Genomic DNA, 22167 nt, shown 5'->3' with positions numbered 1-22167 from the left:
AATTGCTGAATCAGCCTTTTATACTTTTTTTTTTTTTTTTTTTTTTTTAGGGGGAGGCACATTTTGAAATAATAATCTTTTTTTTTCCCCTGAATTACCTTTCAGGTGCTGTTAGGCTTTCTTTGGTGAAGTTGTCTATGCCGGAGGGTGCGTAGTTCCAGATGATTTCCTCCGCAGCAATGTAGTAGTGTCTGACATGTTTGCCACGGATGTCATCCTCAGATGAGGGCCTCTTACAGTCTTGTACTGAGAAAAAGGCCTGCAAACCAGCTGAAAATCACACAGAAGGAGACACTGGTTAATGGAGCCAATATTTCTCTCTCTTACTGCCTTGTAAACACTGCTGGTGAAATGACACATAGAAATGGTAGAAACAGAGCTGGAAACCATACTACACACTAGAGTAAACAGCTGTAAATAAATTACTCATGGAAAGTTCAAGCAGTGAGGAGGCTGGAGTATAGCGCAGTGATAGAGCGAGTGCTTAGCATGCACGAGGTCCTGGGTTCAGTCTCCAGTACCTCCATTAAAAAATAAATAAATAAAGCCCAAATTACCTCCCTCCAAAAAAATTTAAAAAAAAATTCTCTATGTGGCACAGAGAAGATACTACTTGTGTTTTTAAAAACGTGAAACCAGTTTCTGTGGCATTCCACTTAGGAGGTCTTTGGGATGAGGGAAAAAAAAAGGTAAGGGATGTGGAGAGAAATGAATTTTCGCTGTATTTTATTGCACCTACGCAGTGAGTTCAGCATTAAAATAAATAAGGCTTTAATGAGAAAAAATAGATAAGTGATCAAGAGAGGTTTTGCCATAGTTTGAGGGATAGGGCAGAGTAGGAGAGGGGGAATAGAGTGGGCATGTGTTATTATTGTTCTCTCCAAGAAAATGGTTATGTGCCCGCAGTGCTGGGCCCTCTGCAGCCAAGGTCACATTTGATGAATGAAATTATGTTTGAAGGTCAAAGTAACATACTCAAAGACCCATATTAAACCTAATTTCTTCAGGAGACCAATATTACAAACTAGTATTTTTCAAGGACTGGGAATATTTTATTGCCTGACATTAAAGAGATGGAGGAGGGATTTAGCATGTTAAACCAAGGAATAGCTGGACTCAAAGAACAAAGTTGGTTATATTTAAGAGAATCAAGTCAAAAAGCTGCTTTTCAGCACAATATGCAAATCTTCTGGTGTTTATAATATTGTATATTTTACAAAGCTGAGAAACTGTATATAGTGTTATACTTTAAGGGTAGGACTATATATACATTCAGGACCAATTTTTCTTTTCCAAAAATTAACATATTTTCAGTTTTAATTACTTTATAAGTGCTCCCGTCTTTTTTTTTTTAGAATTACATTATGATTCATACTGTCATAGGAACAAAATTAAGTTACCAGTTCAAAGCTCAGATCATTCCAAAGATACTTAGCTTTTAGATTCTGATTTCTAATAATCCCTCATTAATACTGGAAATGAGACACGGCTCCCTTTTCAACTGACAGCTAATTTCAGGCAAAGATGCCTTACCTTTCAGATGGTTTAGATTCTGACAGCTAAGCATCCATTCTCCAGGGTTCTGGGCCACCATTAAAGCATCAAAGAGGGTAGCAGGAAAGAGATTGACTGTGTCAATACGGAAGTTCTTATTCGTCAACACTTGCCCGTGGAAGAAAGCTGCATGCACATCAATTTCATTACCCATACCAAAAAGGTACCATTTTACTCTGTCCCCAGCACACATGGAGAGTCCTGGGAGACTTCCAAAAGCGTAACCATTCACAGCTGTAAATCAAGAGCAGAGATGATGACTAGCAGACATTGGTGTCCGGGTTATTGACAGTTACCCCTACAGATATAAAATTAACTTGGGGTGGGACGTACCTGGCACACATCCTCCCTCCTGCACCCCCATCAGACATTGTTAATCAATCACAGCACTCTCATTTGGACCTGAATTCAGCCTCAGAATTTTTGTCAGCACAATATTAGCACATGAACACAACAATGAAGATAAAACCTATTTGCTCCTTTTGTTATAAACTGTACACCTTGAAATGTTCATGTGTGTATTAGTAAATACAAATGATTGCACACATATATATATGTACAAAATGTACACACATATAGCAAATAGAAAAGAAAAGACTGAAGGTTATTTAGTTATCAATTATGTATCGTGTCAGTGGTGGTAACGTGGATGATTTCAATGTTTTCTTTTTTGTTTATCAGAACTTTTCAAATTTTCTACAGTGACTGTGAATTGCTTTTGTAATAAGAACACAAAGAAATTTTTTTTTTTTAGACTGGAAGACAAAATTTGAAGACATATGGAGGAAAGAAGAAACATATGAAGACATTAGGGACCAGTTACCAGAGCCACAAAGACCTAAAAGTTCAAAAGCAGGATGGCCTGAGATTCTTTGAAGAAACTAAGGGTCACCGTTCAAACTAGGAGGTCTTAGAGTTAAGGTGGAAATTGGTTCTGGGAAGCATAGTGAATGAACCAAATGCAACAAAGATACCAAACCAGGTCTAGCCAGACTAGAAGTTTGAGTATCTAGCACCTGTTTTGGTTAGCACATAACAGATGCTGGATTAAAGCATGGGAAGAGGAACTTCAAGCTGAAAAAAGCAAAAGTTGGAAACAAAAATCTGTACTTTGTTAACTGTTTTTTTTTTTTTTTTTTTTTATAGTACAGTTATTTTCGTGTTCTCAGTTTCTGAGTAAGGGTTATTTTGAAAAAGCTAAACACAAATAAACAAAAAATCTATACTTATTTGTCTAGCTGGTGTTAAAGGATTTGATTTTTTATGCAAATTCTGAGTGATACACTGTCTTTATTGACACATTTGGTGACTAATTATCTTGTGTCTGAGAATTAAGAAGCAGTGCCTAGGTAGTAAAGAAAGAATTTCTAGAAGAAATAAAGTGAACTAAAATAAAGAAAAAAATTAGGCGAAGTTTTGGGGGAGGGTAGTGAGGGACAATATATATGTAAAAGAAATACCTTTTAGACCTAGTGGTCTGAACTAGTTTCGTCAATATAGTTCAATGTTTTACAATATAATTTAATAATTTTAGACTATCTTGAATATTTCTTAGAATGACTTGGGAGGATAAAAAATATATAAATATAACACACATATGCATTTAACCATAACTGATGATTTTTTATCTTTATCAGTTTGGGAAAAAAATAGGACCTATCTGGCTTTCCCTGGCTTGAAGCTTAGATTGACCCATTAAGTCAAATATCATGTTACACATCCAATAGGCTTTTTTACCATGGTCATAGATTAGAAACACACTACTGATCACGTGAGGGAATAAGTTTAGCAGAATTAATGGATTGGGGAAAATAAGATAAAGTTAACAAGTCTTGTGTAATCTTACAATACATTCTGTTACTCTCCTGGAAGTCTTCATTGTCTTTGTCAACTTTTTCTGGTTCAGAGCAGTAGGTTTTAATGTTGTCTTCTAGGTACCAGCTGAAATTTTCATCCGCCACAGAAAACATCACCACAAACTCTTGATCAATATTTTTTTCTTTTTCTTGATCCAGAGAATCTGACATGAAAATTACTATTTCAGTAAGACTTAATTTTTAGAATTTTAGCATGTGATTTGTAGTTTTTAAAAATTTTAGTATTTATTTTCCTAATAAACCACAAGTCTAGACCAGTCACTCCTGTTTTATAGACTTCGACACCCTGAGGGAATTTTACATGCAGTAACCTGAGTTTGTGAGATCCTCATATATCTGGATGTACACAGACCACGTAACTATTCAATACTTTTTGGCAAATGAGAGGGTTGGAATTCAAAGTTGTGTGTACATCTTTGACTGTATATAGTCACAAACTGAGACAGCAAGACTTTGTAGGTAACTAAGCTATGCAGTTTTTTTCATGATGTCAGAGATGGATCCTATGATAATACATTTACCATCACAAAGCAGATAACTACAGATCTATCACCATGGCATGTCATTAAGGGAGTCATGTTTGGTAAAATCATATATCTCTTCAGTACCACTGTTGGAAGTGAGATACAGCAAACCTACCCCCAGGGAGAGCGTATTTATTGCAGCTGGGCAATGTGCGTGCATACTTGCTCCACGTATCCCTTCTCCCCCTTCTCCTTCCCTGCTTTCCCCTTTCTTTTTTCTAGACTCACCACCTCTCTACTTTACATACTCAGTCATAACATGGAAGACTTAACATTTATTTAAAAAAACAAGAACTCCCTGTCTACTGCCTTTGGTCATTTATTGTGAGTGGTAACGAGAACATGTACCTTTTTTACAGTGTATTAAAGGTCCAATGAGTCCTGAGGCGATATCTCTTGGAGCATCAATGTGGGAATGATAAATCCTGGTCACACAATTGCTGTCTTCCTCTCCGGGACCTTGTTCTGGGTCGGCATGCAGTATGTACGTATGCTGCTCACCTGGCTGCACTTTGTTGCCTGCTTTTTGAAAATCTGTGGTGTTATCAGGGTAGACGGCCCCTGGGAAACAACATGCAATAAAATTACAAATTGAGTACGTTTGAATTGAAGTGAGAAAATAGATGGTCCATTAATTTGTTCAGCAAACATTTATTCAACATCTAGTATGTGCCCCCTTGGGGATGCAGTGATATCCTATTTGAACACAGAAGAATAAGAGGCAAATGGCTACAGGGTCTGGACATTTCACAGAAAATGTCACTTTTTATACCTGGCTGAGTCTTCAAGGAGTGTAATAGATATGTCAGGACCATAGTGACTTTGGGTTTGCAATTTAGAGAACCACTTTTGCCCTGGGGTTATGGTATGGAAGTAAGAGCAAAACGTTTACCTTCTACAATCTGAAGCTTCCTGTATGGTATTAGGTTTTTTGCCTGTGCTTTAACCATGGAATTGTTTTATTTTTACTTTAATTTTGTAAATTTCCAAACATATGTGAAAGTTGAGAAAATAATATGATGAACCTCCTTGTGCCCATCAACTTAGCCTTAACAATGACTGATTCAAGGCCAATCTTATTTCATCTATACTCTCATCCACTCTTATCCCATCATCACTGAATTATTCTAAAGCAAATCTCAGACATCATGTCATTTCATTCATAAATACTTGAGTATGTATCTCTAAAAGTCAAGAATTCTTTTTTCTAACATAGCCACAATACAATTATCATACCTTAAAAATGATTAATACCCTAATATGCCATGAAGTTATAAAAAATAAATAAGATGGCAATCAGCTTCTATGCTATGAATGTAATTGTTTGGTCTAGGAAAACAATTAAAAATATAGATGGTCAAAACATTCACCTTGTAAAGCAATACTTCTTTTAAAAAGATAATAATTAATCAAAACGAATTTGATCTTAATTTCCAACTCGATCCTTATCATTTCAATGACTGTAGCATGGCCTCAGCATTTCTGCTTATATAATAGCTGACATTTATTGAGCTATTATTATGTTATTATATATTATATTATCATGTCCCTATTTTATACATGGGAAAACTGAAGCACAGGGAATGTGACTTGTCCAAGATTATTCAGCCAGTAAAAGGCAAGGCTGCACTCGAACATCGGTCTATTAATTTTGAAGCCCTCGCTCTTAACCATAACAAAACACCATCTCTTTTCATCATCAAGGACTAAGAATGAGATCATAAGCACCAAACCTAATCTTTGCTCTTCCTGTACTGTCTGTAAGGCCCCCCAGTCCTACATTCATGTGACCTTTTGGTTACTGTGTCTCAGATGTGACTCTGGGATCATCCAGCCACATGCACCATTTGGAGGACGTAGGAGACCACTCGTGCTGCCTTAGCCGGGACAGAGTTTACCCAAAGTAGGACGGGAGGTGACAACGGCTACAGTGTGTTCACAGGTAGAAACTTCAGAGATAAGACAATTCTCAGCTTGAGTCCTGTTTCTTCCCTCTGGACTTTTGCCTTTTCTAGGCTTTGATGCACACTACTTATTTCTCTTATTTTGACTCTTGGTCTGGAAAGGAGTTGGGCATTGGGAAGGAAGGCCCAGCTCTCACTGACTCTCACTATATGAGTCCACCCGGAAACCCTATCACATTTCACACCTACAAGCACAACCAAGAGAAACATGGCATTATTAGGATGAACCAAGATGCTTATTCATAAAATAGTTTAGAGCTGAACAACATAGCTATAGGTCTTATCCAGGATGGGAGTCCATAATTTCAGAAGTTAAAAAGTGCTCCCCCCAAAGTATGGAGATTTCTTTAAAAAAAACACTAAAAATAGAATTACTATCTGATTCAGCAATCCCACTCCTGGGTATATATCTGGAGAAAACTCTAATTTGAAAAGATACATGCACCATAATGTTCATAGCAGCACTATTTACAACAGCCAAGACATGGAAGCAACCTAAATGTCCATCAACAGATGATTTGGTAAAGAAGTTGCAGTGTGTGTGTGTGTTTGTGTGTATAAATACTACTCAGCCATAAAAAAAAAAGAATGAAATAATACCATTTGCCGCAACATGGATGGACCTGGAGATCAGAGATCATCATACTAAGTGAGATAAGTCAGATAGAGAAAGACAAATATTACATGATATCACTTATATGTGGCACCTAAAAAAAATGATACAAATGAACTTATTTATAAAACAGAAACAGACTCACAGATGTAGAAAACAGAATTGTGGTTACCAAAGAGAAAAAAAGGTAAGGGTTAAATTAGGAGTTTGGGATTAGCAGATATAAACTACTATATATAAAATAAACAACAAGATCTTACTGTATAGCACAGGGAGCTATATTCAATATCTTGTAATAACCTATAATGAAAAAGAATATGAAAAGGAATATGTGTGTGTGTGTGTGTGTGTGTATAACTGAGTCACTCTGCTGTACACCAGAAAGTAACACAATATTGTGAATCAACTCTACTTTAATAAAAAATAAAAAGTGCTCCCACTGAAAAGGAAGAGGAAATTCCAGCTAGCATATGAGCTGAACTTACCCTCATGTTCCTTATAGTAAGTCATTCCATGTGCATGAAATGTATAGGGCCTAGAGGCGAAGTTTTTAAAATGTACATAAACTTTATCTCCAGTTTCAGCTTTGATAATAGGACCTAAAAACCCCAGCCAGATAGGTTTTTCTATAATCGTTTTAAAGGTTTCATCTGTGTACTGAAGATAAAGGGCCTTCTTGTAGACTCTTCCAATTCTGTTGGGGCCATTTTGAAGATAGATGTCGGAATGTTCCCTGCAAAGGAAGAGAAGATAACTCTATGAGAAGCCATCATTTCTGGGGAAAACATTATAATTAAAGAGAAATAAATGACCACATCACATTAAATGTTTGCCTGTAGTTGTAGGGAAGCCTCCAAAAAACGGAGAGGAGAGCTGTCACTTAGCCCTGTTATTTCAATTATGTGAGGTGTCCCATAACAGCCACATGGCAGACAACCATGTGTAAATGCACCATAAAAAAATAATGCATCTTACCAGAGTATTTCCTACGAGATTTTCATATTAAAACACAGAGGCATTATGGAATGGAATATAAAATATTAAAGTGAAATATTAAAGCAGTTAAGATATTTCTCACATATGGTGTACATATTTCAGCCACTGGAAAAATCTGAGTTTCTAAGCAATCAATCTGGATATGTGAGGTGTCAAAGTGTATATATAGAGGGGAGAGAAATAGCTCAGTGGTAGAGTGCATGCCTAGTATGCTTAAGGTCTTGGGTTCAATTCCCAGTACCTCCATTAAAAAAAGAAAAGAAAAGAAAATATTTTTAAAAAGTGTTTACATTTCAAAAAAAAAGTGTGTTTATATATTTCTTTCCTAAAGTAAAACTAATAATACTGAAGTAATTCTATAATTTTTATTTCTTTTAGCAAACCTAAATCAAAGTTAGAATTGATGCATGCAATGTGTGTGGGTTTTTAAATTACTTTTGCATTCGAATTACCCCGGTATTTTTTTAATCCCTTGCTACCAAAAATACTTAAACATTGAATGTTTATACTCTGGTTAGTGGCTGATTAATAGTTGCTTAAAACGTTCCTAAAAATATCTGCAAAGTAAATAGTAGCCAGGAGAAAAAAAAAAAGAAAGTGAGTTTGGCATTGAAACTTTTGAACTGGCTCAAGTTACTGTCCTTAACAGAAGCCTGTATAGCTTCAGGGGAGCTACTTGTGAGCAATGCCATCTAGCCGTTCAGGAGAACCCATTTAAAACTCGGACTTGGGCAAGCCCCTCCACAACCGAGGTCTCCTCCACTAGAATAAAAACTGCTAACACCCTGGCTGATGATCTGGTTTTGTGTGTGTTTGTATATGTGTGTGTGTGTGTGTGTGTGTATCTCAGAGACCTTTGGTGCCTTTCCATTTTCCACTCAAACCATGTGGGGCTGGATGACCTGACTGAGAAATAAACTTTGTCTTGTTTTCTCAGCGGTAAGCTCATTGGAAAGAATGAGGGATGTTTTTCCTTTCTCTCTTCAAGATGAGAGCAGGGCTTGTCTGGGAGCTCTGGGTTTTCACTGTTGCAGAGTTTAATGGCCTAGTTTTTTAAAATCTAGGGCTTTAGCCTAATGTTTCTTAAGTTTTAATGTGCATAGGAATCTACTGAGGACCTTGATAAAATGCAAGTTCTTGGGCCCCAGCCCAACTGATACTGTGTGTGTGCGGCTGGCGTGGGGTTCAGGCATCTGCATGTACTGACAGGTACCCCTGCGTGTTCTGATGCTGCTCTGGGCTCCTGGGCAACTTGAGGTGGGGAGGCTCCAGGGTGAAGGGGAAGAAAGCTGCCCAATCCCAGAGGTAGTGGGATTCCCGGAGGCCGTGAGACAGAAAGGAGGCAGGTTCTGTTTCCAGGTCATTCCCTGGTAGTAACCAGCTCCCTGCGGGCATGGCTGCTTGAGGGCATCAGATTAAGCCTGAGTGCTGGGAGCACTTGGCAGTGGTCCTGGGGGCTGAGTTTAGGCAGTGGGAATGGGTGTTGGAAACAGCAGAGCCACGAGGCTCTGCATTGACCAGGGGGCTTCGACAATGAGTATCTCGTAGTTGTCACCCTGGGGACCCCAACTTTCCTGGATTGTTTAAACCCCAGGATTCTCAGATTGTTCACTGAAAAATGAATGAGGTGGGGTTCCTTTCTCCTATCACGGTGGGAGAAGAGCCAGGCTGGAGTTTAGAAAAATAAAGAAGTGACATCTTTTGTACCCACTATGGCGAATCCCATGCTTATGCCTTTATTTCTCGTATTCATTTTCATTTTCTAATTTCTTTTTGCAGTTTCCACTTTATCAAATGAAACAGAAAAAATATTTAGAAGGGCTCTGAAGAGACTTCAAGGACATGAAAATGCATGGAAAAACGGCAGGATGGGGTATGAATTCTTCCCCTCAAACTGCAGCATTTGTATGGACAGGAGTTGTCTTAATAAATAGATGTTTTAACAACAGCAAAATTCCAAGGCACTGAAGATCACTGAGACGAAAGGCAGATTCATCCAGTCCATACAGCTGAGAGGAGGTCAGGAAGAGGACAGTGTCAGTCAGGCACACAGGTCCAGATGCAAAGATGGAATTCCTCTCTGGTCGCACCAGAACCTGGACCACTCAGTATCACACAGGCCCATCTAAACCTCAGGTAAATTCTCTCCAGTGTCTGTCTCCTACTGTTAGGAGAGCAGCTCCGATAACATTTAAGCAGAGATTCTCATCTGTGTTCTGCCATGCCCTGTTGATACACATTAAATAAGGCCAATGTTTAAAAATAGCCCTCAAATTCCGAAGGCTTCATTTAAGTACAGTGTGTATTTATATTTCCTGTCTGTGACTCTAAAGCATTAAGGAATACATCACATCCCATTTCAATAAATTGCAGTAGGTTTTGTCAAAATGTTTTGATTTCATTGAAATTCTCCTGTATTAATCATTTCCATTGGGAGGAGCATTGCCCAAGTTTTGGGATTCGTTTTTTGCATACAAAGATATTTTTTTTAGCTGGGGGGAGGGGGTGAAAATTACTTTAAAAATAATTGATCTGAAGTTACAATCTATTCAGGGCTCTTAACATTTGGAATGCCTTTTATACACATAGCAATATGCAGAATGTGTTTCCCATCTTGTCTTTTTTCTGAAACAAAATTAAGCCTTAACCAAATTGGGAAATATTTCACATCATGTGATACTTTGGGGGAGGTTTGTTTGCTTATGTTCTGTCCCCAAAGGAACATAAAAGTGTCATTAGGGGACATCTATTTAATTTCAAGAGCACAGCCTAGGGACAAAGGGTCAGTTACTGGAAGCTTGCAGGAAGTTTGCCAGTCAGATATCCAGTCAAAAAAATCTATTATTTTTGTTCTTTATCCAAACAAATAATTCACATTAATTGTAGATCTTCTGGTTGACAATTATAACATGCATTTTTCTACTCATTACAACAGGTAAGTCCCCGTCTCAACAATCACATCCCTCCCTTTTAGCCCTTCAATTCCTATAATCCTATAGTAATTCCTATACTTTCTGGTAGATTCAGACATAGAAGTGGCTTTTTAACTGTAGGGGAATTAAAAAAAATGTTTAAACTGCCTTAGTAAGATAATAATAATGCTACTCCTTCCTATAAATTCAAAATACACTCAAGTGGTCTTGGTTTATGTCTAGATGTGGTTACTAAAATGTGGGTAATATACGTGAAAAGTTTCTGGATTCTTGGCTTTATTAATTGAGACATAGTATATTAGTTTTCTATTGCAGTGTAACAGATTATTACAAAGCAGCTTAAAACAACACCCATTTATTATTCCACAGTTCCATGGATCAGAAGTCTGGCATGGCATGACTGGTTGTCTGTCTGGGCTATTACAAGGCTGGCATCAAGGTGTTGGCTGGGCTGAGTACTTGTCTGGAGGATCTGTGGAGAAATCCACAGCCCTGCTCACTCAGGTTATGGGCAGAATTCAGTTCACTGTGGTTGTAGGACTGAAATCCCTGTTTCCCTGCTGGCTGTCAGCTGAGGACCTCTCCCAATTCCTTAAGGCCACTGGTATTTCTTCCCAGGTGGTCCCTTCTCGCTTCAAGTCAGCAAAAGTTTGTTGAATCCCCCTCAAATCTCTTGAAATCTCTCCAATTTCCTCTTCTTCCACTAGAGAATTCTCTGCCTTAGACTAGGCCCACCCAGAGCGTGTCCCTGCTTTAAGGTCAACTGTGCCATGGGCTAACATAAATCGTGGGAGTGATATCTCATCATATTCACCAGTTCTGGAGATTTAGGGTAGGATAGTTTGGGGGGCGGGGGGGAGGGCATTAAAAAATTCTCGGTACTACAGACAGGAATCACAAGGACAACAGTCAAAAATTAACTACTAGGCAAAGACTCAACCTAGTTTACACAGCACAAAAATCGCACAAACTCAAATGACTTATGGGTTCTAACTAGCCTGGCTTTACTACCACAGCATGAGAGCGGTATTGAGGTGTCAGCCCTCTTAGATCTGTTTTTAGGGGAAAATAGCAGCGGTGATAATAAATTGTAGAGCTTGACAAGTCTGAAATGGTGTCTTCGCTTCACTAGCTCCCGCACGCAGGCGGTCCTATGTGAGGTGTTTGTAGCACACTGGCTTTCGCTTTACTATTTTTTATTTGGCAGCCTTGAAGTACATATGAGTCATGGTAGTGACTCTTCCAGATAATTTTAGCTTATAATTATACCTCCTTAAGAATCATTAAAAAAATTTAAGATCATTTTGAAGGGGTAAAATGAATACCTTCTGCGCAAGTTTTTTTTCTTTAGAAGCGTTTTGTTTACTTTCCTGTTTTCCTAAACAGGGAGTACTAGGGAAAAAATTCAATTTTTTCGTGATAGTAATGGTAAATACTAACATTTATTAAGCACTTACAGTATCCTGATCACTCAATATTACAATACTTATGATAATACCATAATGTGGACTATTCTTAGTTTGTCCTCTGTTTCTTTGGCCAAAATTTGAACTTCTTCTTGGTCATTGGTTTTGATGATGAAGACATCTTTACTATAACATTTCTGATTTATTTCTCAAACCTACAGAGGGCTGTAAAACTAGGTAACAAAGTCTGTAAAACCTGTATGTTACGTATGTTAACATCATCAAGCCTGACGGAGAGCGTACAGTGTCCGTGTAGAAGGGCTTTGTGCTGGCTCTTCTTGTGTTTAAAGAATTTTTCACTTACTTCTAGCTTCCTCTAGGTCACCAGAAAAAAAAAAAGTAACCTGAAGAAAACAGGAGGATTGTCACTTACTGCTATTATGGACCCAGCAAAGTCAACATATATTCATATATTTAATTAGGGCCTACTATGGGCCCAGAACACAGTATTGTATTTGCTAATTGTTTTTTTATATATGTCTTTTATTGTTATTTAAATACAAATAATTTAGGAGCAGGAACTATATTTTATAGATCTTTAATTATTTATTGATTTGTTGAAGTTGCAGATAAGGCACTGACCAGGTAAATGGCAATGCTGAGCATAAAGAAATTACTTTCTACCTCGCGCCATTAGACGTAAATGCTACTGGTACAAAAAAAAAAAAAAAAAAAAGAAAAAGAAATAAACTCTATTTCCCTAGTAAGAAATCCATACATTTTTCTCTTTTATATCTGACAAAGTTTTCAGTCCTACTAACCCTATGTAGAACTCCATAAATCGACTTTTCCTATTTCATTCTATCTTTTGATTTGTTCTACAGTGTAAATCTGTCCACACTAGGATCAAGGGAAAGTTTTTGTAACACAGCCTATCATTTCTTCTAGCTTCTATATACCTTTTATTCATTCACTTTCATTTATTCAAAGATGTTTATTTGGTGTCTCCTACGTTCTAGGCACTAACAAATGATCACCAGTGAATGTAACAGATGGAATTTCTGCCGTCTCAGTACAGACTTTCCTCTCCATTGTTCCAGATCTTCAAGGTCAACATCAGCTTAAACCTAATTCTCTGCCTAACAACCATATTGCCCTCTTTCAACCTATTTCTCAGCCTGTTTATCTCCACTTAACCTTCTTAACCTTCACACAGCAAGGATGTCAATCTTGTCTGGTGATAAGGCATCATCCTTTGCCAACTGGGTGGGTGCTATGATCTGAATATTTGTGCCCCCCCAATTCATATGTTAAAATTCTATCCCCTAATGTGATGGTATTAGGAGGTGAGGCCTTTGGGAGGGGTTTAGGTCATGAGGGTGGAGCCCTAATGAATGGGGGTGGTGCCTTATAAAAGAGTCTCCAAAGAGACCCTTAGCCCCTTTCACCAAATGAGGACACAGAGAAAAGACTATGAACCAGAAAGAGAGCTCTTACTAGAACATGACCACGCTGGCACCCTGATCTTCGACGTCCGAGCCTCCTGAACTGCGAGAAACAAATTTCTGTTGTCGACCCAGACTGGGGCGTTTTGTTACAGAACAGTGAATGGATTAAGCAGCTGGATATTCTGCAAATCTGAGACACAGGGAACAAAAAGTTGCTACCTCAACTCATCTGTACAGAAAGGTTAGCAAAGTATTGGCAAAATTGCTGCAGCTCTATTCAACATTCGCTGTTCAGATGTATAGAAAAATTGCACAGGCAGAGTGAGCAGTGCCATCTGGAGTTTGCACAACGCTAGGCAGTTACTGAAGCAAAAGGAGATGATCAAGCCCATGACGTATAACCTCCCTAGCACAGGTAGGACACTAGAGTGTTTAAAAATAAAGGAATTCTCTTCCTTCCCTGCAAAAAAACAATTCCTTAACAAAGCGCTTTTCTCTTCTAAATGTCTAGAATTATTAACTCATGCTCAGGGCAATGTCCTGGACTTAGATAATGCCAAATAAAGCAGATTTGATTTTTGATCACGAGTATTGGCAGAAGAATGGTGGGTGAGGCCACAAAGTAGGACAGTACTTTTTTTTTCTAAGGTGTCTGACTTTTGAAAAAAATCTGTCTGGTTTTCCTATTAAAAACGTATACAATTTACATTATATTTAACGGGAAAATGCTGAATCCATACAAAATAATAGTCACTCTGGAGCCATAAAAATCTGTCATATTCCTAAGAAGAGAATACTACTTCAAAACCAAGCTTTAAAAAAATTAATTGCAAGATTTAGTAGTTTTATTTGAAATCAATTCTCTTTAGGTCAGAAACTTTCCTTACTGTATATTATTAACCAAAAAAAAAAAAACTTAAAAAGTTGATATTATTATCAGCTATGCATTTATTCTTTTACTTTGAAAAGTTTCAAACACACATACAGTTAATGAAAGTAATGTCTACTCGTCAGCAATTATGAAATTTGGATACTTGTGAGCTTTTTTTGAAGATACAGTCTTAGCAGCGGATGGTCATTGGGCTCATTTGTCACCATTAATATACATTAAGTGTTACTATTAAAATACATTCATCAGATTAAAACTCCCTTTTCACTATTAAAATACATTTTTAACTGTAATGAACACTGGTTTTGAATAACAAATTTCAATTCGGTATTAACAGTATTCAAAGTGATGACTTTGGTATAGAGAAACTTCCATTACAAAAAACTTCAAGGAGAACTGCACTCTTGTTTTTCTGTGAGGTGAGTGTTGCTTGCAATAAGAGAGCTTTCAATGGACACATGAAAACCTTTAAGTTACATGGAGTTTTCTGAAGGGGCGTTATAATAAATATCTGACATTTCTTTGGTGCATGTGTGATGCGTCAGGCACAGTGCTAAGAGCTTTGCATGCCCACTCTTCAAACAACCCAGTGGAGTACTCTTATTATCTTCGTTTTACAGATTAGGATGCTAAGTCTGAGAAAGATGAGTGTAATTATGTGTCCAGAGTCATTCAACAAGTATTAGGCAGAGTTATATTTATTAAAATTGTATTTGATTTCTATAAATCATTCTTTGAAGGATTAAAAAACGTTTATTCTCACCACTAGTAGTCAGTAAATGGTAGGGTTAACATAACATGTTATACAGTCCTTCTTTAGATTATATAACTTCTGCAGAAACAGACAAAAAGACAGAATCCTGATGGAAGATGCAGTAACAACCAGAGGAGGTAATAACAAGCCCACACAGTTCCCCAGGACCAAGTGAAAAGGAGTGAGGCAGCCTCTCAAAAAATAAACAAACAAAATCCCAGGAATTAGAGGAGATTTTTTAAAGTGTCTTGGGTTTCAAGCCCATATTTTGCAGCTTGTTTTACATAACATATCAAAGAAATACTTCATCTTATTGGCTCTATTTTTTTTAATCAACAATTTATAAGTTTGGTCTATAAACAAGAAAAAATAGTAACTTACTTGTCAACTGAAATAAGCTTCTTTTCTCCATTGTCAGAGGCGTAGTTCCAAGTTGTCTCAATAATTCCAATGTAATAATGCTTATCTTTGGCTCGGGCTGAGGTACTATAAAAAATTAGAAAAATACCAAGCAAGAAAATCTTCATTCTTTTTTCCTCCTGAAGCCTGAGACGCAGTGAAATGAAATCGGAAGCAGGCAATTTTATAAATAAGGCTTTCTTCCTTTATTTGCTTGACTGACAGAATTTTATGTTGCACAAGACTAAATTATTTCGTTAAAGCAAATAACATTTTCCACTTCAGTTCAGTTCTCGTAAACCCAGAAAAAAACCCTAGATTTCCATTGCCAGGATTCTCTGATTACAAATTAAAAGTCAACAGTTATTGTTGGAGGCACTGGAGTGTGGATAACTCTGCTTCTACCATTTGTTGTGTAAATTCCAGGAGGGCAGAGATCATGTCTAAATGCTCCCTTTGTTCCTCCAACAATACGCCACAGTACAGTGCCCCGCACTCAGCGAACTTTCAATAAACTGGGACTAAAATTATGCACAATGAATCAAAATACGTAGCTCTTTACTTTCGAAAAGCCAAACAATGCCCCGCACTCAGCGAACTTTCAATAAACTGGGATTAAAATTATCACAATGAATCAAAATACATAGCTCTTTGCTTTCGAAAAGCCAAACAATAGTAAATTACCACTTTAGTTATGAAATGTGATATTTAGCATGCCAAATTTAAGTACCCCAAAATAAGAATTTATTTTGAAGGATTTATTTATTTTGTAAGCTCTGAACACATCTGCATAGAAAGTTTATCAGGTTAGTCTGTATTGCTAAATACAAATAAATAGCAGAGTGTAACAGGGGTTGATGATGCTGTTTCAATCATTGAAGAAATCAGACCTAGATATACCCATCTTCAAAGGCAAATTTGATCTTACTTAAATGGAAGGAGCTCTACTTTACTAACCTGAGATTTCTCTCTTTGATGAGGACATGAATTTGGGGGAAATTCATTTTATTTTTGTTTTTTAGTTGAGGAAAACCTTGATGATATCAGCGCACATTTTGTGTTGACGTAAACTTTTTCTCTAGAATACCTCAGGGCGTTATGTGAGTGTTTGCCAAAAGGTGTTTTACAGAAATAGATTGGTATAGGAGAAAGCACCCTGATGTTGAAACAATTTATTCATTTAGTAAGTATTACTGGGTGAACCCCTGTGTGCCAGACACTATTCTAAGCATTGTGGGGATACAGCCGTGATGAAACAGACACAAATCTCTACCCTTGTCAACTTACCTTGTACTGGAGAGAGACCAACAACATACAAATGAAGAGCGAAATACCTGGTATTAGCTGCAAGTGCTGTGGAGAAAAACAGAACAGGGAAGGAGACTCGTGAGTGCCAGGGCCAACAGTAGGATGAAGGTCAAAATCTGATGGCACCACATGACCCCAGGCAAGATACAAAGTTGACCCCAGTCTCAGTTTCCTCATCTGTAAAATATCTCCGTCTCAGAGGGCTGCTGTCCACATTAATTGAAATGTTAGGTCACACAGATGCTTCTTTCACCAGCTAGCAATAATCTTGACTAATTGTCCTGATACAGAAAATTGAGTCACAAAGCCCAGGCTATGCCAAGACCTCTTTCTAGAGCCACCTTCAACCATTGTGCCCTCGACCTGGGTGGGGCTAAAATCTTGCCCAGACTCCATTGACCAAGCCCCGTGCCTTGCAAGATGCTGTTCCTTTAAAAAAGCTGGTGCCCAGAAGGACTCCATTGTTTCCAAATGGTCCACACAGGGGGAGCATCTTCTAGTAGTTCATTCTCCCACAGGGTGCACTTTTTTTCTAATTGGCATCTAATTAGAAGTCTCTGTATGAGCCAGTGCATGGCTGTTGGTGTAAATAATGCCAATCTTGGGACTGCACAGTTTCTCCTGTCCTTCTACTGACCCTTCCCAGGACTGTGCTGTGTGGGAAATCACTTCTCTGTTATCAAGGGCTTTGTAGTTAACAGATATTATTTAATGATCCTTAGGTCTTCAGGTGGCCTCTATGCTGTTAGCCTCCGAATAATGATGAAGACCTTCACTGATCTATTCCTAGTGCCCATGAGTCCAGTTACCTATTTGTAAGTCTTGATTTAGGAATGCACTTCCTGTTTCCAAGGACGTACCCCTATACCCTAGATTCATATAAAATTGTCGCATTGTCCCCTGGGTGGTGCGGATAGCTGTGAATGCTTCTGGATCTCTCTATCATGTCTGCTGCTCCTACTGCTACTGGGAAACAGAAAATAAGAATCACCTCAGTTCTTTGTCACCTGAAAAAAAAATTTTTGATGAGAGACAGAAAGCATGATATAAGCAAGATTTTTATTAGTGAAGTAAAAGAAATAGTGAAAGATAGTACCCTCCCGAGAACTGGGGGCAGGCTAACCCAAGACAGGAAAAATGGCGCCGCTCCCTCCTTCCTCCTGTTTTTATATCCTGGCTTCATAATTGATTAATTACTTGATTGATTAACTGATTGCTTCCCCGCACTCTGGTTAATTGACAGCTCAGGTTCCCTGTGCTCTGGTTGATTGACAGCGCAGGTTCCTTGTGTTCTGGATTGTTCCTTTCCCCTTCCTCTCCCCCTGCCCAGTACTCATTTCTATCTAAACTACCTAAAACTACCCTGTAAGTTACCCTGTTATAAACTGATCCATTGATTATAAGCAGCTGCCTGTTTCATTTTTTGATGTCAAGGTATCTTCTCAGTTTGTGGGCACTTTTCGTCTCCTCCATCCTCCAACAATTAGTGAGCCAGCCAGGAGCCTGAAGGCAACACAGGAATGGGTAAAACGGTCATGCTGGGGGAAATCCCAGGCTGGCCAGCCCGTTCCAGTTGGGGTGACCTGGCTAGGTTCATGGAATGCTTGGGGCCACTGTGTGAATACAGAACACCCCAAAAACACCAAAGGACTTCCTAGATATATTAACTGAAGTGATGGATAAAGCAAAAGTGGAAAAAAGGAAGAGAATAAGCTATCTCGGTCATTGCACAGCCTTTGTTATGTGCTTTAAGGATTAGCAAGAAAAGCAATCACAGCTCAGCAGGAAACTAGAGAAGACTAAAGAGACTCTGGCATTAGAGAGGGATGTCTGGAGGGTATGATCTGCCACTTCTGACCTTTTGTTAAGGAAAACACAGCAGGAGGGGTACATTGAGGTGAAGACATGTAAGATGGCCAAAATGCAGGGCGGCAGGCTGCCCCTTTCCAAGGTGAGGACTAGTATTTCATAGCAGAACTGCGACCCCCAGAGGTGGGATCCTTGGGATAATGACTCTGCGGAAGATGAGGACATAATTATAGAGGAGGGAAAGAACCTGTGAGAACGGCCTCTGACCCAAACTAAAACACAAGCCACAGGGGAACAAGGAGATAATTGAGAGGAGATCCCTACAAGCCCCAAAACAACAGGGTGAGGCTCTTCCTCCCCTGAGTCAATAGAATTAACCGGCAGGTTTAACCAAAAGAAGAGGGAAGGAGTGGCAGCCTGCGTGCTCCGTGTATGGGACACTAGGGCATTGCGTTAAATGGGTCAGAAATGTCTTAAATGGCCTGGTTACAGGGCAGCCTGGCCTCTGGCAACGTTTGTGTGCAGCTGGGATGGGAGAAAACTGAGGACACCTAGCCAACTTGATTGAATGGGTACTTGCAGGTATACACCTGGCTTGGTCAAATGAGGGAGAGGTGCCCCTCCCACCCTTAAGGTGGCATCTATGGAAGTGCTATGAGAAATGGAGAGGGAATTAGGAAGGAAGCATGTGGTCTCTTCTCCTAATTTCCAAGGAATGAGAATGAGGAGTTATTCACAGCAGGCATGAAAGATGGTATCCTACAGTCCCGCTCCAGGAGCCTGGTACCTGACCTTACTTTCAGTTTTAGCTCCAATGGTTAATCAACCCACTCAAATGATGGTGACTGTAATAGCTGGTTTAAGTGAAACTGAAAAGATCTGACACAAGGGAAATAGAAGTGTAGATAAAACCAAAAAGGAAAAAAAAAAGTGAGGAAATTAAAGAAAGGGGACCAACTAGAATTTTCTGCAAGCAATTTTAGCCAGACCTTGTATTAGCTGGGACCCCTAACAACCTTATTTGGTCCTTTCAAACTTATGGAAAGCATTACCCAAAGGAAAAGTTTACTCCCCTGATAGCAAGGGAAAAAGAGGACCAGGCACAAGCCTGTGCTCCATTGCTGGGGGAAGATGAGGAACAAGGGTGGATCCCCCCACTTCTAGGAATTAGGGGTGGGGTCAAGGTTACTCCTTGGTACCGGCCATAGGGGGCCACTGGAGGCCCCATGTTAAACTGACTGTTCATTGGTCCTGCACCAATAAACAGAATGTTCTGACTTCAGTAGATAGTGATGCTCAGTGCACCCTGATTTATGGGAATGTTTCCTGGTTCTAAGGGGAAATATGAGCCATTGATGGATATGGAGGCCAAACCGTATGGGTGAAACAAGCAAGCTTGTATTTACAGATTGGAAGATTGCCTCCCTGTCCCTTTCTGGTTTCTATTTTGCCCACAATAGAGTACATTTTAAGTATGAATGTCCTACAGGACCTGGACCTCTCAACCACCACGGGTGAGTTCTGCTTATGAATCCAAGCAGTCAAGCCTGTAATGGTGGGTCATGCTAAGAGGGACCTTGTAAATTTGCCCATCCCTCGGAGACTGGCGGCAATAAAACAGTATCACCTAGTGGGGGACAAAGAAGGATAGCAGCTACCATCAAGGGAGTAGAGGAGGTAAGGCCTATACTATCAGCACAGCGCTCATTCAGCAGCCCGGTGTGGCTGGTAAAGACACCCCAATAAGCAGGACCTGGTGTGTGACGGTCGCCTACAGAGAATCAGACACGGTAACACTGCTATTTATGCAGCAGTTTCAAACACAGCCCTGCTCTTGGATACGATCCTCTCTTCTCTCAAGACATATCACTGTGTCTTAGATTTGTCTAATGCCTTTTCTAGCAGACCTTTGGATAACAGGTACCAGGACCAGCTTGCCATGTCACGTCGGAAGGAAGGCGATGGATTTTTACCGTCTTGCCCCATGGCTGTCTGCATAGCCCTACCATATGTCATTGGATGGTGACCCAGGACTTAGAGAAATGGGCTTCCCCTCCTTCTTCAGCTATCACTGCATTGATGATATCATGCTAATCTATGGCGACTTACTCTCCCTTTCCCAAGCCCTGGCATCTCTTCAGGAAGATTTAAAAGCTCAGGGATGGGAGATAAATACTGACAAGGTGCAAGGACCAGGCCAGTCAGTGCAGTTCCTGGGAGTCATGTGGTCTGGTAAGACTGAAGTGATGCCCGAGGCTGTTACTGATGATATTCAGGTGTATCCTGTGCCCTGAAATGTAGAAGAACCATGAGCCTTTATAGTTCTGCTCTGGTACTTGTCTGCCTTCCCCCCAGCCCCCACCTTGCCCAGATATTAAGACCCCTATATGCTCCAGTGAAAAAGGTAACACTCTGGGACTGGAACACTCCACAACAAGAGGCTTTTGAAAAGGCCAAGCTGGTTGTCAAACAAGTTCAAGGACTGGGGGTGTTAATGTCAGATGCAAGTTGTGAATTGACTGCAAGTATATATCCAGAAGGCTTTGGGTTGTGACTGGGACGGCAACAAAACAGGAAAGGAGTCCCACCAAGATTTTGGTCTCAGTGATGGAAAGGGGCAGAGAACTGCTATGCCTATAGAAAAACTATTGTTAGCAGTTTACCTAGCCTTACAACAAATTGGGGATCTGACCACTGACTTAATCCGCCAGTTATGGACTTCCCTGCCTGTGGGTGGATGGATTAGGGACAAAAAGGAGGCCTTAGGTTTATCAGGAGGTGAAGGTCTCCTCTTCCATAGGACCTCCAGCCTGGTGCTACTGTAATTCATTGCTTGGTATCTTAATCCTTTGGGGGACCTTGATTATCACCTTCAGTTCTGCCTTTGTATAGTAACGCACCCCGCACAGACCCAAATCACCCCCCTGAATCATTAGCACAAGGAGCTGAAGTGAGTTTGCACATGTGGGTTCCCACTGAGGCCCCTGTGAGACAAAATGTATGGTGTCACCCGCTGGGATAAATACCAAAACAGGGTAGGGGGTGGCAGTTGTGTCCAGTGGTGATCACGACTACAATATTACTTATAAATGAGGATTTATCTTATCTTTTACCCCTAAAACATTTGTCTAATTGCCCGTAGTGTTTGCTTCATGGACGCCCAGGCTGCAGTTACCAGAAATGTCTCCCTCTCCTGGCCTCAGCCTACATGGAGGTTCACAGTGGTTCTGAATGCTGGGTCTGCAGGCTTGCTGCCTGTTTCCAGTGCCGAGAGGATGCCACTGACAGTTCACCTGTTCAACCGCACAGAATGGGAATAACGGCTTGGACTGGTGGCCAAAACTCCCCCTAGTGACCTGACTCCTACCGATGAAAGTTGTATGTTTGATGATAGTGATCTAAAACAACATGCGTTCTCCCTAGTGTGAAACCGGTTAAATGATTGCTGGATTCCCACAGCTTATATTTGGGATGGCTTGGCATGGTTGGGAGCTGAACAGGGAGTCTTGATGTCAGTAGTCCCCATCTGCTAAGAAAGGACTAACTATTCCTGAGAGGAAATGAGATCAGGCAAGGGAGAAAGACTTTTCAAGAAAGTCACCCATTGAAGTTCTGTGTAATCAAACCTTGTGAATAAGTTATTCTTTAATCTTTTGTAAAAATAATTCTAGTACTGTGGTTCTCTTTCATTGT

General features: G+C 39.6%; 1 protein-coding gene across 6 annotated transcripts in view; it reads right to left on the bottom strand.

Annotated features, from left to right (window-relative positions):
- The window catches only part of LOC105081265 (ceruloplasmin), a 53431-nt gene extending 37797 nt beyond the window's left edge, over positions 1-15634 (bottom strand). For 2 of the 6 annotated variants that reach the window (XR_012509046.1, XR_006720248.2), the window contains exons 1-6: positions 15340-15616; positions 7018-7265; positions 4304-4516; positions 3401-3574; positions 1534-1788; positions 99-270 (exon numbers count right to left, since the gene is read on the bottom strand). Coding sequence is in view for 3 of the 6 variants with exons in the window: in XM_010970408.3 (XP_010968710.1) it covers positions 99-270; positions 1534-1788; positions 3401-3574; positions 4304-4516; positions 7018-7265; positions 15340-15485 (1208 nt within the window). In the remaining 3 variants the exon portion in view is untranslated. Of the gene's footprint in view, positions 1-98; positions 271-1533; positions 1789-3400; positions 3575-4303; positions 4517-7017; positions 7266-15339 lie in introns of all 6 variants that reach the window. The other 4 variants (XR_006720247.2, XM_010970405.3, XM_010970408.3 and 1 more) reach the window with 3 other exon arrangements.
- Positions 15635-22167: the final 6533 nt, after the last annotated feature.

The sequence above is a fragment of the Camelus bactrianus genome, chromosome 1 (genome assembly GCF_048773025.1).
Source record: "Camelus bactrianus isolate YW-2024 breed Bactrian camel chromosome 1, ASM4877302v1, whole genome shotgun sequence".
Taxonomy (NCBI): domain Eukaryota; kingdom Metazoa; phylum Chordata; class Mammalia; order Artiodactyla; family Camelidae; genus Camelus; species Camelus bactrianus.
This window is presented reverse-complemented; position numbering and strand designations above follow the sequence as displayed.